At 39.6% G+C, this 20,829-nt stretch overlaps 1 protein-coding gene across 1 annotated transcript in view; it reads right to left on the reverse strand.

The window, feature by feature from the left end:
* Window positions 1-20,829, reverse strand: part of necab2 (N-terminal EF-hand calcium binding protein 2) — a 131,719-nt gene that overhangs the window by 74,626 nt on the left and 36,264 nt on the right. The window contains exons 3-5 of the mRNA XM_005750644.1: window positions 19,062-19,170; window positions 15,783-15,808; window positions 15,486-15,583 (exon numbers count right to left, since the gene is read on the reverse strand). Coding sequence (XP_005750701.1) covers window positions 15,486-15,583; window positions 15,783-15,808; window positions 19,062-19,170 — 233 coding nt within the window. The remainder of the gene's footprint in view (window positions 1-15,485; window positions 15,584-15,782; window positions 15,809-19,061; window positions 19,171-20,829) is intronic.

The following is a 20,829-nucleotide window of genomic DNA, read 5'->3' on the forward strand; positions in this document are numbered from 1 at the left end:
CACACACACACACACACACACACACACACACACACACACACAGCTCAGCCTGTTTTCCTTGGTTATTACTCTCCACTTTCCTTTTTTTTTTACTCCCAGTGACCATCTTCTTATTAAGACATCCCAGCTGCACTGCTAGCTGACCACAGAAAGCTCAGCTGAGTGTGTACACTGTGTGCACGCGAGTGTGTGAGACTGAGCACTAATGGTAGACTCGGATGGCTGACCACCCGCTTCTCCTCCACTGAAAACATCTACCAGGCCATTAGCATGACACTAAACTGAGGGTGGACACATACACACAGGGTGCACCGCCATAATCTACTCTCTCAGTGGGATTTTGTGGCCATTGCACAGCCACTCACCAAAGGAAAAAAAAGAGAGAGTTACAGTCTTCAAATGTTTGACTTGTGTTCTTTCCGTGTTTGTATTTGGTTCAATATGCAAATTAGACCCCTGGTTTAGGAGCCTTGCTTTTAAAGCACAGTTGTGGGTGCTAAAGAATTTATCTTTACGGATTGTTTAACCATTTAAGACCTACCATAGAGCCAAGTCCACCAGAGCTTAACTTTATATTTTTACATGCTGTAGTGCCATTTTTGGGAGCATTTCAAGTTGCCATACATCAATACAACCGTTATATCCCAAATTGTAATAATATGTATCCATGAACTCCATAGTAACTGCATAAATTGCAATAAAGTACAATAAACTACAAAAAAAATTGATAATTGTTTTTTACATATATTTCTAGTTAGAGAAATTTATGAGGTTTATCCTTCAAAACTGTAAATACAAAGAAGTTGCACAAAACAGCTTCCCACCACAGGAAATGTATTTTGAGTGTCTTCATAGTTTTATTTTTGAGATACACCAATTTTTATATACTGCAGGAAAACCGAAAAAAAATATTATAATGCAAATTTGCAAAAAATGTGCATCAAAATAAACTATTTCCAGCAGTGCAATTTGAAACTATACAGAAAAGCATAAAGTCAAACACGACTTTATGCTTTTGAAACTACATTTTCCGCGGTTTTGAGCAGGTAATGGCGGACATGCGCTGATGTCTATTCCAACGTAGAAAGTGTTATGAACAGCTGATCAGATCGGCAAACCGTGTTTCTGGAATATTATGTTTTTGTTGCTGCAAATGCTTTTTACGAAATATTTGCAATGCCCTATGTGGAAGGAAACCGTGATTTAGGACAAGCTGATGGAAAAATGTGAGTACAAGTCCTCCGGTTTCATATCGTTAGCTTCATAGCATAAGTGCCTAAGTCATTTTTTTGTGATGACATAGGCAGACGGACAGGATGATGCAGCAGTGGTAGGGGAGTAAAGTTAGGCAAAAATCTCAATTTGACCAAAAAATGACTTAGGCACTTATGCTATGAAGCTAACGATATGCAAAAAAAATGACTGCACTAGCTTATGTGGTTGCAGTTCTACCGGAATTTTAAAAATAGTTACTCAAAACGGAGCTTGCCCGCTCCGACCGGTCTTGAAGGGTTAAACAAAGATGATACAAGATACTTTTGAGAAAGCCACAATAAATCAGTATTAATCATAATTTATGTGATCATGCACCTATAGGAATTATTAGATTATATGAATGAGCATTTTGGCATAAAGGGGAAGGCTGTTATCGTATGAGACTTTCTCTTTAGCTGTAGTTCCCACACACCGTGAACGCAGTCTCAAATAAACTGATGGACTGACTCTCTACAGTCACTTTGGCTTAACCATGTACCTAAAAAAATAAATATTGTGGGCCAAGGTGTTGATAGTCCCCTCCACAAACTACCATCCATAAATTCAAATGCTTTGGGACAGTCCTCACTGACACCCTGTTTCTGGAGATGGAGCTCAGTAGTCAGATTGGAAAAGCCTCTACTTTTTGTTCAAGGCTGAACAAAAAAGGTGTGGATAAAATCTCAGGGCTGGTGTGGTGATCATACTGCAATACGGCAGTCAGATATGGACATTGCAGGCTCCCAAGCAGTCTGAAATATTCTGTATACACAGTCCTCCTCTCAGGACTCTCCTGGGTTAGTAATATGCAAAGTATGGAAATTGAAAAACACAATATAGAGATTGAAAAAAAAAACCTATACTTTTCCTCTACAAAGGATATTAAGACTAGTGATACGCAATAAGCAAGTAACAGAAAATAACCAGAACAGAATCACATCAACACAAGGCTATAAAAATGTATTTTAAAAGGGTTTTAGAAGAGGTTACCAATTCCTTTAAACTTAAGTCTCTAAGTGGAATTGCAAGCAGGGATTCACCTGAGGATGTAGCTCTCTGTCACAGTGTGTCGTCTGTCCTGTATCCCTCCTCTCACCCCCAACCGGTCGACAGCACACAGCTCTTACTCTCTGAGCCTGCTTCTGCTGGAAGTTTTTTCTCGTTAAAAGGCAGTTTTTTCTTCCCACTTTCCCAAAGTGCTGGTTCATAAGGGCTCATTTAATTGTTGGGATTTTCTCTCTATTAATGTAGGCTCTTTACCAAACAATATAAAGTGCCTTGAGGCAACTGTTGTTGTGATTTGGTGCTATTCAGAATTTAAGGATGTGAACAATCTCACCTATGTAAACCATAGACTGTATATAAAAGATGGGTGTAGTCACCATAATATAATTCAATGGCTTTGCCACATTTTGTGGCCTTTCAGCTTTAAGGCGACCTTTTTTGTTTTCAAGCCAGAAGTGACAAGCGAGTGCTAGGTTTTGAGCTAAGGCTAGCAAGCTTAGTAAGCAAGCTGCACCCATTGACTGAAGCATGTAGCATCAGACCCTGCTAACTGACACTAAGCAATATAATCATTAAAATACTTGAGTCTGACCCACTGAAACAAGATTATAAACTTCTTGGACAGTTTGCACCACACGGCAGATAATTCTATTAGAAATACTTAAAATGCACCAGTATCACAAAGATTAGGCTATATAGGAACCATGTTGTGAAATTAGCTGTAAAAATTGTAATTATTGTTGTAACCAGGTTATAAGCATGGTGATTTTATCAATGAAGATGGGCATTTTAACAGTCTATGACAATCTATGGGGTTGACTTGATTTGGAGCCTGACTCTAGTGGCCTTTGGAGGAACTGTAGTTCTTGGCACATCACACTGTTTTTGTTTTTTGTTTTTTTCAGCAGCAGAGACTCAGTGGACACATGAGCACGAACAAACCTTGAAACCAACACATGGGAAGCCTCAGCTGAATTTTTTACAGAGCTTTGAAAACTAAGAGCTGTTTCAGAGGGACAGGAAGTTGGCCGGCAGATGGGTAAAAAGCCAGTGTGTAAGGCATTTTGTGGACACTGCCAGGCGCACTGTCATTCCCAAATGAGGTAAAACAGCCATAGTGGCGCCGCTCCAGCAAAACAGTGGACAACCAAGAGAGAAAACCCAATGGTCCCCATAATTACTGTTTATTTTTTATCACAATTTTTGATGCATTTGTTCCAGTTAAAAATATATATTTTTTGGCGGTTAAATGTCACTCAAATCATTGAGGCACCATTTTTTAAGGCAGTAAGTAGTTTTCCTTTATTTAACTACATGTGAGCAATGGAAAGCAGATCTAAAGAGAATGTAGCTGCAAGTCAATGACCAGATCTCACCAGAAACTGATCATTTTTCCACAACCAGAAACTTACAGGGAAACTTGTACACCATTACAATTATCCGTATTAATTAAAACATAGACACATAACCATGACATATTTGTTTTTGCAGTCAGGACTGAGGAAAGCTATAAAAAGCAAAAGATAATACATCAACATTTGGTCTATTGGAGAGATCTGACTGGTGGAAGTGACTTCTGGAAGTGTGGAAGTGGTTAACAGGAGGCAGCATGCCTGAGTTTGTTTCTAAACAGAAGGCAAGCTCACAAACAGGCATCAGAATCATACACACTCTTCAGATAGCATGCCAGCATCACAGGCCCACAGAGAGAGAGAGAAATGGGAAAAAATGAAGGCGAGGAGGAGGATGGAGGTCGAAGGCGGGGAGAAACAGGAGGAGGATAGGAAGGGGGATGGGAAAAAAGAGATGCAGAAGAGAAGGGAATAAAAGGGATGGAGCGACAAGAGGAATGCACCGCGTGCTGTGTTGAGCTTTCTGTTTCATTTGTGTGTTTTAATTTCTCATTCAGTCAAATCTGGATTAAATCACTGAGTGGGGTTCGATGTCACTCCCTACTCCTTTCACCCAATTATCCATCCATCTCTCCATTTTTTCCTCTCCTTTTCCCACTCCCACAGTCCTCTGCATTATTCATGCATTGGGTGTAACCTCATCAGTCAACATACCGACAAAACAACACACACACACACACACTGCCAGTTCTGCCTCTCCCTCCCTCTCTTACATACACTCACAATCTCACACACAAATTATTCACATCCTATTCAGTCAGCAGCACACTTTGTAGATTTGTCAGTCACATGTCCACCTCCACTTTGTAGAGACCTGCAGCACTTTGACAGGAGACAGGCAGGTACAGGTACATATAAAAACACATATATAAAGCTAATACAATAACACAGCAGCTGATTTGATCCATCTGAAGTTGCCTCAAGGCAAGGAATTATTCCATCTACAGTATTGTTTGGTAGAAAAATGGGTGATGGAGTGAACTATGGCTACTACTGTAGAAGCTGCTTTTAGTGATGAAAATGAAAGGGATGCAGAGTCTGAAAGTTCAAAACCAACTGGCACTTTGTTAGCTGTGTGTAAGTACAATAAAACACAGCAGGATACTATTGTTAAGAAATATATTGTATATATTATTTATTTCATAAAATAAAGACTGTAAGACAAAGAGCTGTATGTCTGTGAAGGTTCTCAGTCATCCTGGTCATCGTAGTCTAAGGAGCTTGGAAAGAAAAGCGTCTGGACTTCTTTGAGTTGCTTGAAGACGTTTCACCTCTCATCCGAGAAGCTTCTTCAGTTCTAAGGGTCAAATGGTGGAGAGTCCCAGATTTAAACCCAGTGAGAGTTTCCCCCCAAAGAGGGACAAAGGACCCCCCGATGATCCTCTACCTAATCACATGAGCCAAGGTGTGAAAGCGGGTGTGGGTCACAATCAGCCAGGGTTTCGGGTGAGCTCATTGTGAAACATCATGTGATTTCCTGAGGTCAGATGGCCCAGGATGTGAGTGGGCGTTAAGGCGTCTGGGAAGGGATCTCAAAACTGGATTATAGATGGCAGACAGTTGGTGTCGTAAACCACCACCTCTGTTCAAAGATGGTCGCTCACAGTGGACCTAATTGCCTTCTTTCACTCCTCTTTCAAACCATCTGTCCTCTCTGTCCAAAATGTGAACGTTGGCATCTAAAAAAATAGTCCATCCATGCCAAGATTTCTCTGAAACTACACCGAGGCACAGCTGTGCCATGAGCTAAATGCCAACATGCTCACAACTGTGCTACCATACTGAACATGTTAGAATCTGAACATCAGAAAATAGATAAACAATGTTCCACTGAGCGATGTAAATTTGGCAGGGACAATGGTCAGGAAACAAAATATTTAAAAAAAATTTGATCATGTTGGTATAGTTCATCACACTGGGAACATTAAGGATGGAAAACGAACCCTCAGATGTCTTACTTGAAGGCTGGACTATTGTAATTCTTCATTATCAGGATGTCCCAGTATTGTAGCCTGCAGCTGATACAAAATGTTGCAGTGTGACTGCTCACAGGAGCTTGAAAGAAAGCTAACTTCTTTTGACTGGACACATTCAAAGCCCTTCATGACCTCATAGCACCAGAAAATTGCAGCAGAGCTCTTTATTCTTAGACTGCAGGCTTGCTTTGTAGCTCCAAGAGTTACCAAAAGTAAAACTGGAGGCAATGCCTGCAGCTCTCAGGGTGCTCCTCTGTGGAACCAACTCCAAATTTGGGTTTGGGAGGCAGACACCCTTTCTTTGAAGATTAAGATTAAAACATTTCTTTTACTGGATAGCCTACTTTATCCTCGTTTTTTGTCCATAAAAGGAATCACAACTTAAAAAATGTTTTCAGTGCATTTAGTAAAACTTGAAACTACGGAGGCTGAGGGCCTTGTATTACTTGCCACCTTTTTCCAGCCAAAGGATTCACCAACTGATTACTGATTTTAGGTTTGAGGTACAGCCCCACTCTGAGTCTGACTCTATCTCTCCCTTCATCCTTGGAGAGAAAGAGTTGTTTTTGTAGGGGGGCTGTTATATATTTAAGATTTATAATTAGGATGAGTGATGACTGGTGTGAGTTGAATATATGTAACATATTTTATGGAATTCATCTTATTGTGAAATTAAAACTTAGGCTATACACAAAAAATTGGTGCCAATCCATCTAGGTGTTATCCTTCAGGATGCTTAGAGTAGACTATATCAACCTTAATGACGATGCATTCATTAGTTTCCCATAACATTTCAGTCTGGGCTAAAGAAATGCAGCAAACATGTTTAAACATTTACTAAATAATTCAGTTTTTTATAATAAATAAGAGTGTAAGTTTGCTTCTAGTTTCACTTAAGCTCAACTCTATAATAAAAGGGAGCAGAAAACTGGAAGGACCTTTCCCTTCTTTTCAATTATTTAGATCAAGAATAGTGGGGAAAAGCTCTGCAGCTGAGATTGCTCTGCTAGGCCTGTTTTTTTTCCCTGATGATGTTTCTGATGGTACTAGACGTTAGTTTTGAGAGTCAGGTCAACATGAAAAGGTTTGTATCCGGTATCAATACTCTCTCATCAGAACATTGAGGAGAAAAGAGAAGCAGCACAAGGTCTCTGTGTGGTATTTCTGTAGCTAAACCTTTAGAAGTGCAGTTCTTTATTTGAAGGAAATGTGTCAGCTTTAGAGTGCTTAAGGCAGCTAAGTGCCATGACCCCACAACCAACATCTATATCCCCTTCACTTAATGCTATTAGCAGAGGCTCTGTAGCTCATATACAGGTGTCAAAATGCTTTCCCTTATGAACAAGCACTTGGCAATGGTGGGGAAGAGGAACTCCCTTTTAACAGGAAGCTATCTCCAGCACAACCAAACTCAGCTGTTGTCATTATGTGTTCAAAAGAATGGATTAAAAACCAGCAAGTCCTTTCATTTAGTAGTAAATCTAAGAACATGAATTAAGAATTTTAGCTTTACCTCCAAATTCACAAGTTTTATTAATTTTCTTCACTTTACTACCAGCATGCTGTATTTCTAAATTTAGTTTGGTCAATTAAAATAATTTATTAGACGTATGGTATGTCAGCAGTTGGAAATTGGACTAGAAAACAATTTTTTCTAAATGAACCAACTAAGTGGTTTTAAAATTAAACTTTAATTTTATGTAATTATTTCACAAAGCAATTATTTATTCATATATTCAGTTATATTTTTGACTTGGCTGAAAACCTTTTACGGTCATTTGCCCGTTTTTAAAGCTTCACAGAACAGAAAATTACACAAGGCTAAAAGTTCAAGACCATAGGCTCCGCTTCAACGAAACACTCCACTTCTACCTTTCAACATTATTGTACTGTGTATTAATATTTTCATCATAAACCCACATTAAATCCTTATGAATAAGGCACGAATGCTGCACAAACCACCAAGAATGCTCTCATACGTACACAGCGAGCCACATGGCATGTTTTACAACAGGGGTCTCAAACACGTGGCCCGGGGGCCACTTCCAGCACACGTCAACCGTCCTTGTGACCTGTGAATTGACGTGAGGAAATATAATGCAATTTGGCCCTTGAAGTTACTTTTTTTGTTAGGGAGGTTTTGTTTGTTGTTCAGTGCAATGTGAAAATAAGTTCTTTGAAAAGCAAAACATGTTTTAAAATGAAGGCAATATGAGCAGAGAGTACAAACATGTTGAGGGATTGGCTGTTAGTTCAGCGAGAGAGTTATTTGTAAAGAAAGCAAGTTTCACTAGAAGTCAAAAACTAATGTGTTCACTTATGTCTGCATTTTATTTAGTTAAATACTAGAAAGAGAGTCTCAATTTGTTTATTTGGTAGTTCACTGAAAGGCTTCAGTTAGGTAAGAGTGAGAATAAAATGCATTCATGTTTGCGGTTTTGTCTAGTTATGCAATATTAGATTTTTTTCAAAAACAAAACACTACATTTTTGGAAATATTTGTGGGTGGGGGTTTTTTTTGTACTACTTGAACACTAAAGCGGCCCTCCAATGAGATGACAGTGCCAGCAGTTGCCCACAGCTCATTTAAGTTTGAGACCCCTGTTTTACAACCTTCATTTTTCCCCCCATTCATTCACACATCTACACTTCTTGTCACACTCTCACCACACCCATTCTCCTCATTCCATCTCTTAAGCTTTCTTCCTTGTTCCCTTCCCTTTCTTGTCTCCCCATTCTTCTTCATCAATCTTCCACCTCTCTCTCTACTCTCCTCACCCTGTTCAGGCATTATTGTGCACAGACCAAAATGCCTCCCGCTCCCCCGTGATCCGCTTCACCTTAATCTTCATGAAGAAAAGAGAGGATGAACAGGATCAGGTGTGGGGAAAGGCAGCAAAGGTTTGGGGGTGGAAGAAGACAATGGAGCATAGATGAAAGAGGAGAACACGAGAGAGAAAAAAGGCACAGAGGAGAAAAGATGGGGAGGAGGAGTCGGATGGAAACAATTTCTTGAGCAGATCATTTAAAAATCTGCCCTAACAAGATTTTAACTGCAGGAAAAACTACATGTATGAATCTGCTCCTACAGAGTTGTGTTGGCTGGCTCAATAAAAGCCTGAAAGCTAAAGAGAGTGGCTCATTAAACAAAGCATGTATGGTCAGGAGATATGACGAAACACTCCTCTTATTTCGGTTGTCTGCTTCAGCGCTTATCAGCTACCACACACACACACACACACACACACACACACACACACACACACACACACACACACACACACCTCATGGGAGAGGATGTTACTTATCTCCACCTGCTGGACAGAAAGCCAATTAAAATAGTTTTCTGGAACCACTTCTGACTCTGATAGTGCCATAAAGGCTTTCAGGAAAAATAGAAAACAAGATGAATAGTTCAAAGAATCCTGGATTTGAGGCATTTCAACACATTTTGGGTTATCCCTGTGGACTGCATGGTAGTTGCAGTCGTCACCGGGGAATCTGAAAAAGAGTTTAGCAACAAACATGAAGGCAGACCTTCTGCAAAGTTCTCTCTTACAGTTTCCCCCCCTGCTTGTAATACTTGGACGGGTGCATCTTTGTTGTTGTTCACAAAATTGGGGCCTTACTCTTTAAATCGAGTTTTGCCAAAGAGACCACAGAAAAGTATGAAACCAAACAGGGCCCACACTCCTTGGTTCTATCTGCCTGCGAACACAAAACATAACGGGCCAAGCTTTTGTCCTAACATGCTGGCTCCATGTAGACTGACATCAACTCAACCTGTATCCATGACAACTGTCCCTAAAGTATCCAGCCTCCATGGCAATTGTCACCATAGTAACTTGAAAGAACACTTGAGGTGATGCCATGCTGACATGAGCCACAGCAGGACAACAGCTGACGCCTTTATTTCTTTACTGCCAGGATAATTAAAAAGTTCGAAAAATTCAGTGTAATATATGTTTTGTGGACTTTACCCTCTGTTAGAAACCTACTTAAAAAAAAAAACTAGCAACATCTCTATCATGTAGCTTCCTCTAAATTTGAACAAATGAATAAATAATTGTATGTAAGACAGAAGAATATGCTGAACTGGACAATCAACTAATTTTTCTCCTCGTGTTAAAAGTATTAATCATGCAAAGGGACAGTCTTGGACTCGTGAACTGTGCGTGCATTTCCAAGAAAATCTGCTAGGGACTAATGTGATATGTGAGCGTTTGCATTGTGATATATTTTAACAATAAATGTACTAAAAACAATTGTGTTACACTGAGTTAAAAATAAAAAGAATTGGATTAACATCACTTGTGTAAGTTGGCTCATAAATGACTGCAGTCATCCTCTGATAATAGGATTATCATTTTGATTCGCTGTAGCAGAGAATATCTCCATTGTGTCTCTGTCACAATTTGTTTATTATTTCTCACAGGAGGACCCAGTATGCAGACAACAGGAAACAGCAGATGGATGGGGAAAAAACAAACAAACAAACAAACAAACCAAGGAACTTTAAAAGGACTTAACAATAAAGGTGCTGCGCAATGAGAGAAGAAAGCCCACTGAACTAATACGATCCAAAAATCAAGCAGGAACGATCCAAAAAAAAAAATCAGGAGGCAGCAGAAGAAAACAAACAACATGAAGGAGAGCAACAGGTGAACTCCGACACTAATGAGAGTGGGGAAAAGAACAACGGCGGGAAGTAAAAATGGGAAAAAGGAGCCAACCTTCAAAATAAAAAAAGCAAGTAACCTGAAAGGCAGACTGAGAATAAACTCACACAGACCAAAAGACAGATGAAGATTGGGAAAAAAAACTTGAGAAAGCACAAAGAAAGAATAGCAAAAGATTTATAAAAGAAACCACAGATCATTAAAAAACCTGACAGTCCCATTAACTGGTGTCACACAGGCAGGTAAGAGATATTATGCCGAAGACTAGAGAGGCATGCTACAAAGGAAATTCAACATAGCAGGACTTCTTTGTGTTAGCTGGCTCGTCAAAACCTTAAAGCTCCTTCAGAGAAGCCAGGCATGATCAGCTTTCTTTGTTAGCTCGGATTTTTCCGCTTCAAGCTCGGGGTACTCTCACATAAAACGAGGCGTTTGATGCAATTTGACTCTTCTTCTGCACAAAATGGATCAATTGAACTACGCCTACTCTAATCAGAGACCTTATCAGAGGGACTGCTGATAGAGATTTATAAAGATTATGAAAAATCTAACAGTCAAATGCAACACTGGTGCTGAAAGTCACAAGAGTAATGGTGCAGATGACTCTTTATGTTGTGAATTTATGATCAGTTGATCGGAAAACCAAATTTAATTGTCTTAAGCTGTGTTTCTTTTACTGCTCGCTGCACTCTTGGTGCTCTCAGTGTGATTTCTGCACATTTGACCTTTGCCACTTTAAATTATATAACTTAAACAATACAGGTGGCTAGTGTGTTCTCTTCTGGCACTTCCATAGTCTAAATCACTCTGTGTTGTTGCCAGATAAATGTGAAATAAATTTCACTGACTGAATATTCTTGGTGATAAACAGCCTACAAATGTAACTGATCGATTTATGAGCTGCAATTCAAACAAGTGTAAAAGAGACTTAGCAGTACTAGAATCAAGAACCACCAGCTCAACACATGCAGCGTTTGTGCTGCTGTAACTTTTTAGCTGAGCTAAATAAGTTGCACATGTAAAATGTATTACTTCAGAAAAAATTTGTATATGACACCAAATAAAATATGCAGTGAAAACATGGCAGATCGGGCCAATTTTAAACCAAAACTGAACATAACATGCACCGGACCAGGTCACGTGTTAAACACAATCACCGTGGTGATCAAACCTGGTGCAAGAACTACCTTCGTAACACAGGAAATATGGACTTAAGGCTCATACCATTAATCTAAAACAGGCACAAATATTTCTCTTACTATTATATATGTAAATTAAGCTTTTTACAATGCATAAAAAAGTCCCTCAAATGTGTATGGAATAAACATTAACAGCTAGCATACAGAAAACATCATGCAGTTTAATCGTCTTTTGAGCTGCTTGAGTTATCTCACCATCTACTGATAATTATGCCTTTTGAATAACTGCTCTTTTCTCCTTTGTGGATTAGCAGGGAAATTACCCTTAATACCTGGGGTGATTTGATGTGAGGTCAGAAGTGATTTCATTTTATAAATCAATACTAATTACTTTGTGATCAGCTCATTCACAGAAACTTGGCAGTCTCTTAAGACGGGCAGCAGTGACTGTTTCCATTAACTGACAATCGTAGTGATGAAGTCTACATGTGACAAGTGAATGAAAATATCACGTCTGCATGAATTATCAGTCTATTGCTTGTCCCTAAGGGAGAAAGACTGGGAGGATGAGTCTCACACACATGCACACACACACACACACACACACACACACACACACACACACACACACACACAAGCACACATACACATGGGGTATCAGTTTATCCAGCTGTCATTTGCAGCTGACGATACCAAACTTTTTCTCAGGGGACACATATTCAGGTGATTTATATCTTTGCATAAAGAATATGGCCTATAAAATTATACAGATAATACACTGGGCACTGTAACGTGATTTAGCCTCCACTCTAATATTACTTATCTTACGCTCCATTGCAAAGACTTGAGAAGGCTTTTACACCACAGCAGAGCCAATACTGCCGGAGTATAAATTTCAGCTGAATAATCAGCTGAGATCCATTTTATTCTTACTGCGAACTGCCCTCAGGTGCCAAACAAGTGCTTTAAAGTACAGTGCAGTGGGTAAGTACAAAGCCTACCTCCGCACTATTTTTTCTCTGTGTCCATATTCATTGAGGTAGATTGAGAGCTAATCAATTCTCAGTGGGCTCTAAAAGGCCAAGACTCAGGCTACAGCCCTCTGCTCAAAGTAATATCACGCTCTGTCTTCTAGCCCTGCCCACTCCACCTCCTCACATCCGCATAGACTTACTCCAGGTTTCATGTGGCTGTTGGCTTTTTTTTTTATCTAAAATGAAATTAAAAATAAAACAGTCTGCTGGGTGTTTGAATTACACTACAAGTGCAGGAGGAAATGAAGAAATCAACATCACTGGAGCTCTTTTTACAAGCTTCAGCTGAAAAACGCTGTATACAGTATGCCGCTATCACTACCACACTTACAGGCTCTTATCCCTACTTGTGGGCTAGCACTCAGACAGTGCACTCAGACATTTACTGAGGACCTGATAAACTGCTGCTGAAACCAGAACTGACTTGGTATGAAGCATTTAAAGTGTTGCTCAAATGATGTGAAGTGAGATCAGACTCGTGCAGGAGTTGGATAAAATTACATTTGACCTTATTTTGAATGTTTGAGAATGCCAAACACAAAACCAGTTCAAGGGTTTCCCTGTAAAGTTGCTGAAAGACAATCTTTTACAACTCTGGGTGTTAAAGAGTTTCCACATATATTTTCAACCCTGTCTCACAAATATTGCATAAAAAATGAATGCCAAATTAGATTGCACAGTGCTAAAGCCTCGTACGTTGTAAGATGTTGTAAAAGATGTTGGACACTTTGAATTTTATGCCATATGAGGCTCAGAAAGTATTTTTCTCATGATAATGTCTGTAGATTCACAACTTCTAGCAGTTATTGAATGTAATTTAAAGGATTGTTGACACAAAAAATGAATGACAAATCTATGAGAATTTATCCAATTTCATTTGAGCAAATGAAAAAAAAGGGTACTCTGTTTAACAATAGCTACAATTCCTCACCTGTGAGTGCACTACTGTTGCTAAACCCTCAAATTAAAATTGACAGTCTGCACCTTAAGCCAGTGTTCATAATATACCTTATCCTGAAATATTATGACAAAAAAAGCTAAAAGAAAGAACAACATCCAAAAATATGCAAATCTAATTCTACTGCACGTCCCACATGTCTGGTTCTAGAAAAATCCTTCTGGTTGGCTTGTTTGTTTCACACTGTAACAAAAATTATTAACACAACCTCACATTAGATTGACAAAAAAAGAGCTGATTTTGAGAAAAACAAAGAGTGAACTGAGAGGCAGAGAAAACAGAGGGGGCTGCAACAAAAAATATATAAATAAATGAACGTCTGAGTGACAGCTGCAGCCTCCACATTGCTTTTAAACAACAAAACATTGCCCTCCAATTTCCATTTCTCTCTCTGCAGCAAAGCATGTGGTAGCTTTGCCATTAAAAAGACATGCACACACACACACACACACTCAGAATGTCCATCAATTTTTAAGTTGTCAGCAGTGTCTGAGCTTCAGTTTGGCCACTCAACTCCTTGAGCTAGTCAACTCCCTACACAGCACTGTTGGAGCTTTACTACCCGCTAAAGGCAATCTAATGATATCAGAGAGAGAATAGACTGAAAGTGTATACATGTATGTGTCTGCATGCAGTACAGTGGAGAGGAGAGTTGACTTGAGGTTGAGAAGAAGAGCGAACACAAGCGATACAGCAATAAAACATGAGACAGACTCCACTGATTGATTAAACAATGGCTGCACATTAGAGAGAAACTAGCCTGTGGGAAGAAGGGAAACGTGTGTGTGTGTGTGTGTGTGTATGTGTGTGTGTGTGTTCGGGGTTGCTGAATGGCCCGCAGCTGAAAGAAAGATAAAGACTGCTGGTGGATAGAGATATAAACTCTCTCACACACACATGCTAATGCATGCACACACACACACACGAGCAGAACCCACGGACATGGATGAGACTGGAGCTTTGGAGCAGCTGCTATATATAGTGCATGGGTGAATCTGGGATAATGCATTACTGTTCTCTAGCTGCCATGCAGACACACACACTCAAAGATGCACACAATCTAAACCGGTTGACTGCGAAACCAGTGGCTCTGTACGGGAAGAACTTGACATACCATTATTTTGACACACTTCACAACACACACATACACACACACAGAAACAGAACACTTTAAACAAACAAATACACACACATCGACACTCAGTCAATAAATACTCAATATGCACTGCCTTACATTTAAATGGTCATGTGAAAACACACAGCTTCCACCCTTGGAAAAAGCGCACTTATTAGTGTAGACAGCTTTTCAGGCACAGAAGAGTTGTGTGTTCATCTTCTGACATCTGTCAGCCATTGTCTGCTACAACACAACCCAAGGAACCTCCAGCTGCTGCACTCAGGTTTCAAATTCTATAATTGCAAGAACACACTGCTTGGCAATACTGTAAGATGAGGCCGGGTTGTAAGCCTGCACTTAACACATTTAATGACCCATGTGATTGTTGTTTGCACGAGTCATATCAACTTTGTACTCGTCACCCCTACTCGAGAGATTTTGGGAAACAAATTTATTTTAATCCAGACTTGATCTGTTCCAGAGGTAAGTAAAACTCATTTAAAAATCATATATTAACTTATAATTTAACTATAATAATAATTAAGCAGTGGAGCCTTTTTCACAGTTACACAGCATTTTTCCTTTATTTGTTCGCATAGGACTAATAGTTGTCACTTATTTATCAATTTTACACTGTTTTTTTAATTTACCTTCCCACAAGGCTAAAGGCTTTCATGGGCTTCATGTCACAGAAAAAAAAACTAACACTGTGGTTTTTTACTCTTGTTGTGATTTAGTGACATCGAATAAACATTTGAACATTCATTCAAAAAGTTCTTTCAGATCAACTTGCATGTTGTCACTGCAATATTGTTATTACCCACCATCCAGCTCTCTTTTTGACACACACACACACACACACACACACACACACACACACACACACACACACACACACACACACCTCTTACCCGTTTGGTGAAGTCCATGGCTTTGAGGATGGAAAGGTTGAGCGTTTCCAGAGAAGCCAGAACTCCCTCATAATCTCCCATGTGCTTAGCAAAGTAGTCTGTTTTACACAGAGTCATAAAATAATTTGCAATGGTTAGCCCAAAGTAGCTGATTTAATATCCTATATTTAAAAAAATATTTTGCATTTCAACAGGCAAGTATTTTTAATAATGGATAAGAGAGGGAATGAGGGCAGTGGCAGGGAAGTAAGTGCGTGCTTGTGTGTGTGTGTGAGTGTGTGTCAGCAGTCTACTTACCGCAGAGTTCCTTAGTGTCAACATTACTATCACAGCATAGCAAAGGAGCAGAAGAAGGAAAGAAAGGAAAGGGAGATAGGAAGAAAGGAAAAGAATGGAGAAGAGCAGGGTCAGAAACAGAGGAAAGTTGTTTTGCATGCAGTCACACATACAAAAAGAGCTTGGCAAGCAGAGAGGGATCTAACAAGACTGTGGCAGGAGTCTGAATCAATCCACCGCCATCATTCACGCTCCATTCACTGCGTGGGGACTCATTTGGCAATGAATTCTTCACTGCTTCAAAGAAGACTTTCGCTGTTGACTGACCAGGAGAGAAGTGGGGTGGGACAGAAAAAGGATGGAAGAAAGGTGGAAATGAAGGAAGAAGGACGATCCATCCAAAAGATGGATGAGATGCAAGTGATGACGGATGAACTGTGGCTTAGTGGAGGAGATAGGCAGAAACACTCCATCTGTCCACCTCTTCATTGTGATAATAAATCACTGCTCAGCAAGTCCACAAACATAATGAGAAACGAAGTGTTAAAAACAGTCAAAAAAATGTAATTTGAATATTTCAAACAGCATACGTTCTGTTGATCCTTGTTCAGCAGCCTCATTTAATCGGCTCTGCTTTATTTTATTAAGTATTTGCATACAGTGTTTCTGCCAGGATGAATCCTGATCCTTCGTTGTGACAGATGGGCTTTAATAATGGCAACCAAAAATCTGGTTTTAACCAACAATAAATGCATTTTCATGTTTGCGCACAGCATATGCAGCTTAAACAGAATTTAGGGATGTCTGTGTACTGAGTGTTATAAAGTTGTTCCAACATTTTTGCTGGTTAAAACGAAACGAAAGATTGTTTACTATCCAAATGCTAGTTCCAGATGCAGGGTGTGTTTTCAAAGAGAGAGTAAACCAGTAATTATGTTGTTCTCCGCAAGTGATGCAGCCGCCTATTGAGTTAGTAATGAATTTCACTGTACTTGAGATTCCACCTTATTAAGTGCCAGTTTGTTTTTAGATTTTACAACATCCACTGAAGACGTGAAGACAATGAAACACGCTGATATGAGGCTGTGCATATTAAAGCTTAACTCCATCAGCTGTACAAGTTCAGTTTTTATTAAGAGGTGTTCTGGTCTAATAGTTTAAAACCTGTATCAAAAGGTTTTTAGGACATCTGCACCAACTTTGGCTATTCCCTTTTAGGGATGTTTAGGGGATATTTGCCTATAAAAGACTTGTTAGTACTTATTTTAACTGAACATTAACATGCAGAAAATTATGCTTTTGGTCATTTGGATTTGTCATGACACTGTTTGTCAAGCAGAGCTTCCTCCAGTTTCCAATACGCGACTAAGTAACTTCCTAGTTTGTGAAATAAATTGCTGAAAATAGAATGAAAACAAAGAAAAATACTAAATTTAATACAGCATGCTTTGTGTTTGAGACCATCCAAGATGTTTGTAAAACGCACTATAATTCTGTTACTTAGCGCTAATTAAAAGTAGTCATCCAATCTTAGCTGATAAATTAAGACTCCACTTACTCTTTTCCAAATTTGGTAACATCTAACACCAAATAAACAGCATGGTGGTGGCTGAAACAGTAAAGCTTTGATTATACTCTGCTGTGGACCCGGACCATAATAGTCGAGTAGTTATTACTGGTATACTTGTTTGAAGGGTGATTGAAGTCCCCGGCTTGGGGCACATGTGCAGTTGGTGCACCAAAAATTGGCAGGATGTCCACCCTCGCACTCACCATCTGATGATGAAACTGTACTGCATGTGGGTAAAGGCAGATAAATAGAAATATATGTTTTTGTTATAATGACCAAAGTAACTCCAGATTTCTTCAAGTGCTTTTGAACAAACTGAATAACTCAATTACTCTGATGTGCAGGTGAGTGTCTTCCTGCATTTTGTGCAATTATGTTCTAAAAAAAGACCGCAGGAGTTTTCGTTCTGCCTCGTCGGTTCACGGGGAAAAAGCATGTGAAACTGACTGAGACTTGTGCAGGGAAGATTTGAAGCCTGAAAGGGCAGGGGAAGGGGAATGAGTGACAGATGGAGAGGATGAGGAGAGAGAGCGTTGATGAGTTGAGTGATAGAAGGATGAAAGCTTGAAGAGCATGACAGAAAGCTCAGAAAACAGCCTGATAGTGAAGAAGGATAAAGAGAAATGGGAAGAGACCAAAAGAGTGACAGAGGAAGACGAACAGCTGGAGGCAGAACAACGCTCAGTCTCTCATTTGCATCCATCAACATCTTGCTTCACACAGGAAATGCTTATAGAGTTTCTCCTTTTATTCGGACCAATCAATAACCCTATCTGCTGTCACATGATGATGCTAAGGCCTGGCATGCAACCACCAAATCTACTTAACCCTAATGAGTAGAGCATTTTCTGAGTGCATTCTCTGCAGCAAGTAAGATTGATAAAGTGAGCCCATATCCAAGTGGCAATGTCACTGACGTCAAAGAGACGGTGGGCTGTTGCTTGGACCACTTATTGCGCTGATGTAAAAAACCTGAGCCAGGGTGGAGGATTTGTATATTAAACCTAATTCAATTCTACAAAAATGATAAAGGTCAGCTTTTGTTCTGCCTGGTTTCATTTTATTTGAGGGCCTGCAGGACTGGGAGGTTGTGTAAATTAACAGAGCTAGACTTCTGATTACTCAGATCCCACTGTGTCAGCATGCTTCTTCTGAGCTGACTGGCTGATTATGAAGGGTCATAAATTGATTCAATGAGAATCAAAATAAAACATCTTGGGAGTAGCTGTAAAGAGGTTAATGTCTTGAGGAGAGAGATGAATAGAAAGGCAAAGATGTAAAAACAGGTAACAATGACTTTCCTCTGTTTTTATGCTGCTTCCCCTTCATGTCTGCTCCTGTTTCTCTTTCCCTTTTATTATTTTGGCATTTTTATATTTAAAAGTGTCATTTAATGCAAAGGGCTCTGGTCCAAAAGGGCCTGCATAAAAGGAGCTTTCAGAGGTGGATGTGACATTTCCTCACTGCAGGGTAAATTATATACATCTTACCTAAGCATGCACACATAAGAAAAAGCAGAACTGATGTGGTGCAGCAGGAAAGCACTCGCGTGCATCTTATGGACTTTCATAATTGATGGAAGTTAAACAAAAAACATGGCCAAGCGAGCACGAAAACACGCACACACATGTAAATTTACTGTATTCATTTTTATTTCATGCTGCTATGGATGCGCGGTGCATGCTGCAGGCAAACACGCACACGAACAGGTGTGCAGTAATGGTGCTGACCTGGTGTTATCAGAGTCAATGGTGTGAAATAGCTTCTCCAGCTCCTCTTCATTCAGCGTGCCATCTGAGAAGAATGCTTGGAACTCATCCAGAGACAGCTTCCCGTCATCTGCAGGAAGTACGACACCATCAAAGGTATGAGGACATTTATTTGTAATTGCAAAAACAGTGTTAAATAATATTAAGAGGACGTGTCTGATTAAAGAAGCATATAAACTGCAGCCTGTCTGCTGCTTCTAAAAAGGATGGAAGGAGATAAAGTGAAATTACAGGTCATTACTGCAACCTGCTACAGCTCTAAACTACAATACTGCATAATAATACCTTCATCCCACCGGATCTCTTTTATAACCATCATTTGTTCCCGATGGCATCTGGAGAGTTTAAATAGTTCCAAGTTATACGGATTAAATTTTAGTGACATTGTTTTTTTTGTCCTGGGTTTGACATGTTGCAGCACTGGGGATGACGGGGGTTAGCCAGTCGCTTGACCGAGAGGATGCTTTGGTCCAGAGTGAAAAATCCCAGCTTATTACCCTGAGGTTAATTTGTCCTGATTAAGTGGATCCTGGGGCATTTTTCTTTAGTGCATTGAAGTGAATAGGGTTTTCCTTTTTATATAAATCTGCACCACCGTGAAACATAAATATCATCCCCCAGTGTCTTAGCATGACATTTAACTTTTGATTGTTTTCAGTCTTGCCGTTACTCTTATTCATAAAGCAGAGCCCAAAAACCACCATCTGTAAATTCTGACTCCGAGCTTATCTCTGTGACAATAAGCTGAAGCTGGTGGAGATGGTTTTTGTTCAGCTGATAACCATCTCCAAAATCAAACCACTGTTCTCCTCTGCTGACCTGGAGATAGTCATTCAGTCGTTTTTTTCAGTACTTCAGCCCCAGTCAAACTCTTCATCAGAACTTTAACTTGTACTCAAAACAGTCAAAAACAGTCCTGTGTCTGCCATTTGAAAAATGAAATCACTGCTTGATAATTACTCTGATACTGTTAACCCAACAGTATCAGCTACCTGTGAATCAGCAGCAGTTTAATACCAGTTTGCTTTGCCGCACTGACGTCCACGTTCATACATCCTTGGCATGATGACTGCCTTCAGTCCTTTCCCGAGCTGCTGTAAAATCAATCCAGCATGCACTCCAGTCTGCTAAAAACCTTCAGATGAATCCTTGCTGTCTGTCTGTGTTGCACTTTGGTAAGCACACAATGGCGATTATGTTTCAAAACCCCAAGGCCTTTTGGGGCTGCACTGATAACCAAAGCACTCAACAGTACTGGATTTCTAGCCTTCTTATATAACATCCAATAAAACAAAGTCTAGAAGAAAAAATATGGATAACTCCTGGTCTTTGTAATATTCTGACTAGATATAATATTGAAGGATTTAATTTTCTATCCACAAAAAGTGGCACAGTTTTGTAACCATTTATCCCCAGGTAAGCCTATAGCATCGATTGTTAGCAAAAGAAATAGCTTCATATTCAGTTTTGCAAAGATTTGTTAAAAAAATTGCTAAGGATGCTCAAGATTTCTGAATTTTCAATGAATCCATCCATTTATCCATCCATCCTCTGTCCCAAGGCATCCTCCTGGTTACACAATTACTTATGAGGCATCCATTTCTGCCACTTTTATCCCCACCACTTGGTATTATTAGCATGTAATCTACTGTTTGTACAGTAGATTAGATGCTACTGTACAAACAAGAATAGCATAAAAAGCAACGGACAGCTACAGTCATCAAAAAGT

This window comes from Pundamilia nyererei, unplaced genomic scaffold (assembly GCF_000239375.1).
Source record: "Pundamilia nyererei isolate P.nyererei 1_Seehausen unplaced genomic scaffold, PunNye1.0 scaffold00283, whole genome shotgun sequence".
Taxonomy (NCBI): domain Eukaryota; kingdom Metazoa; phylum Chordata; class Actinopteri; order Cichliformes; family Cichlidae; genus Pundamilia; species Pundamilia nyererei.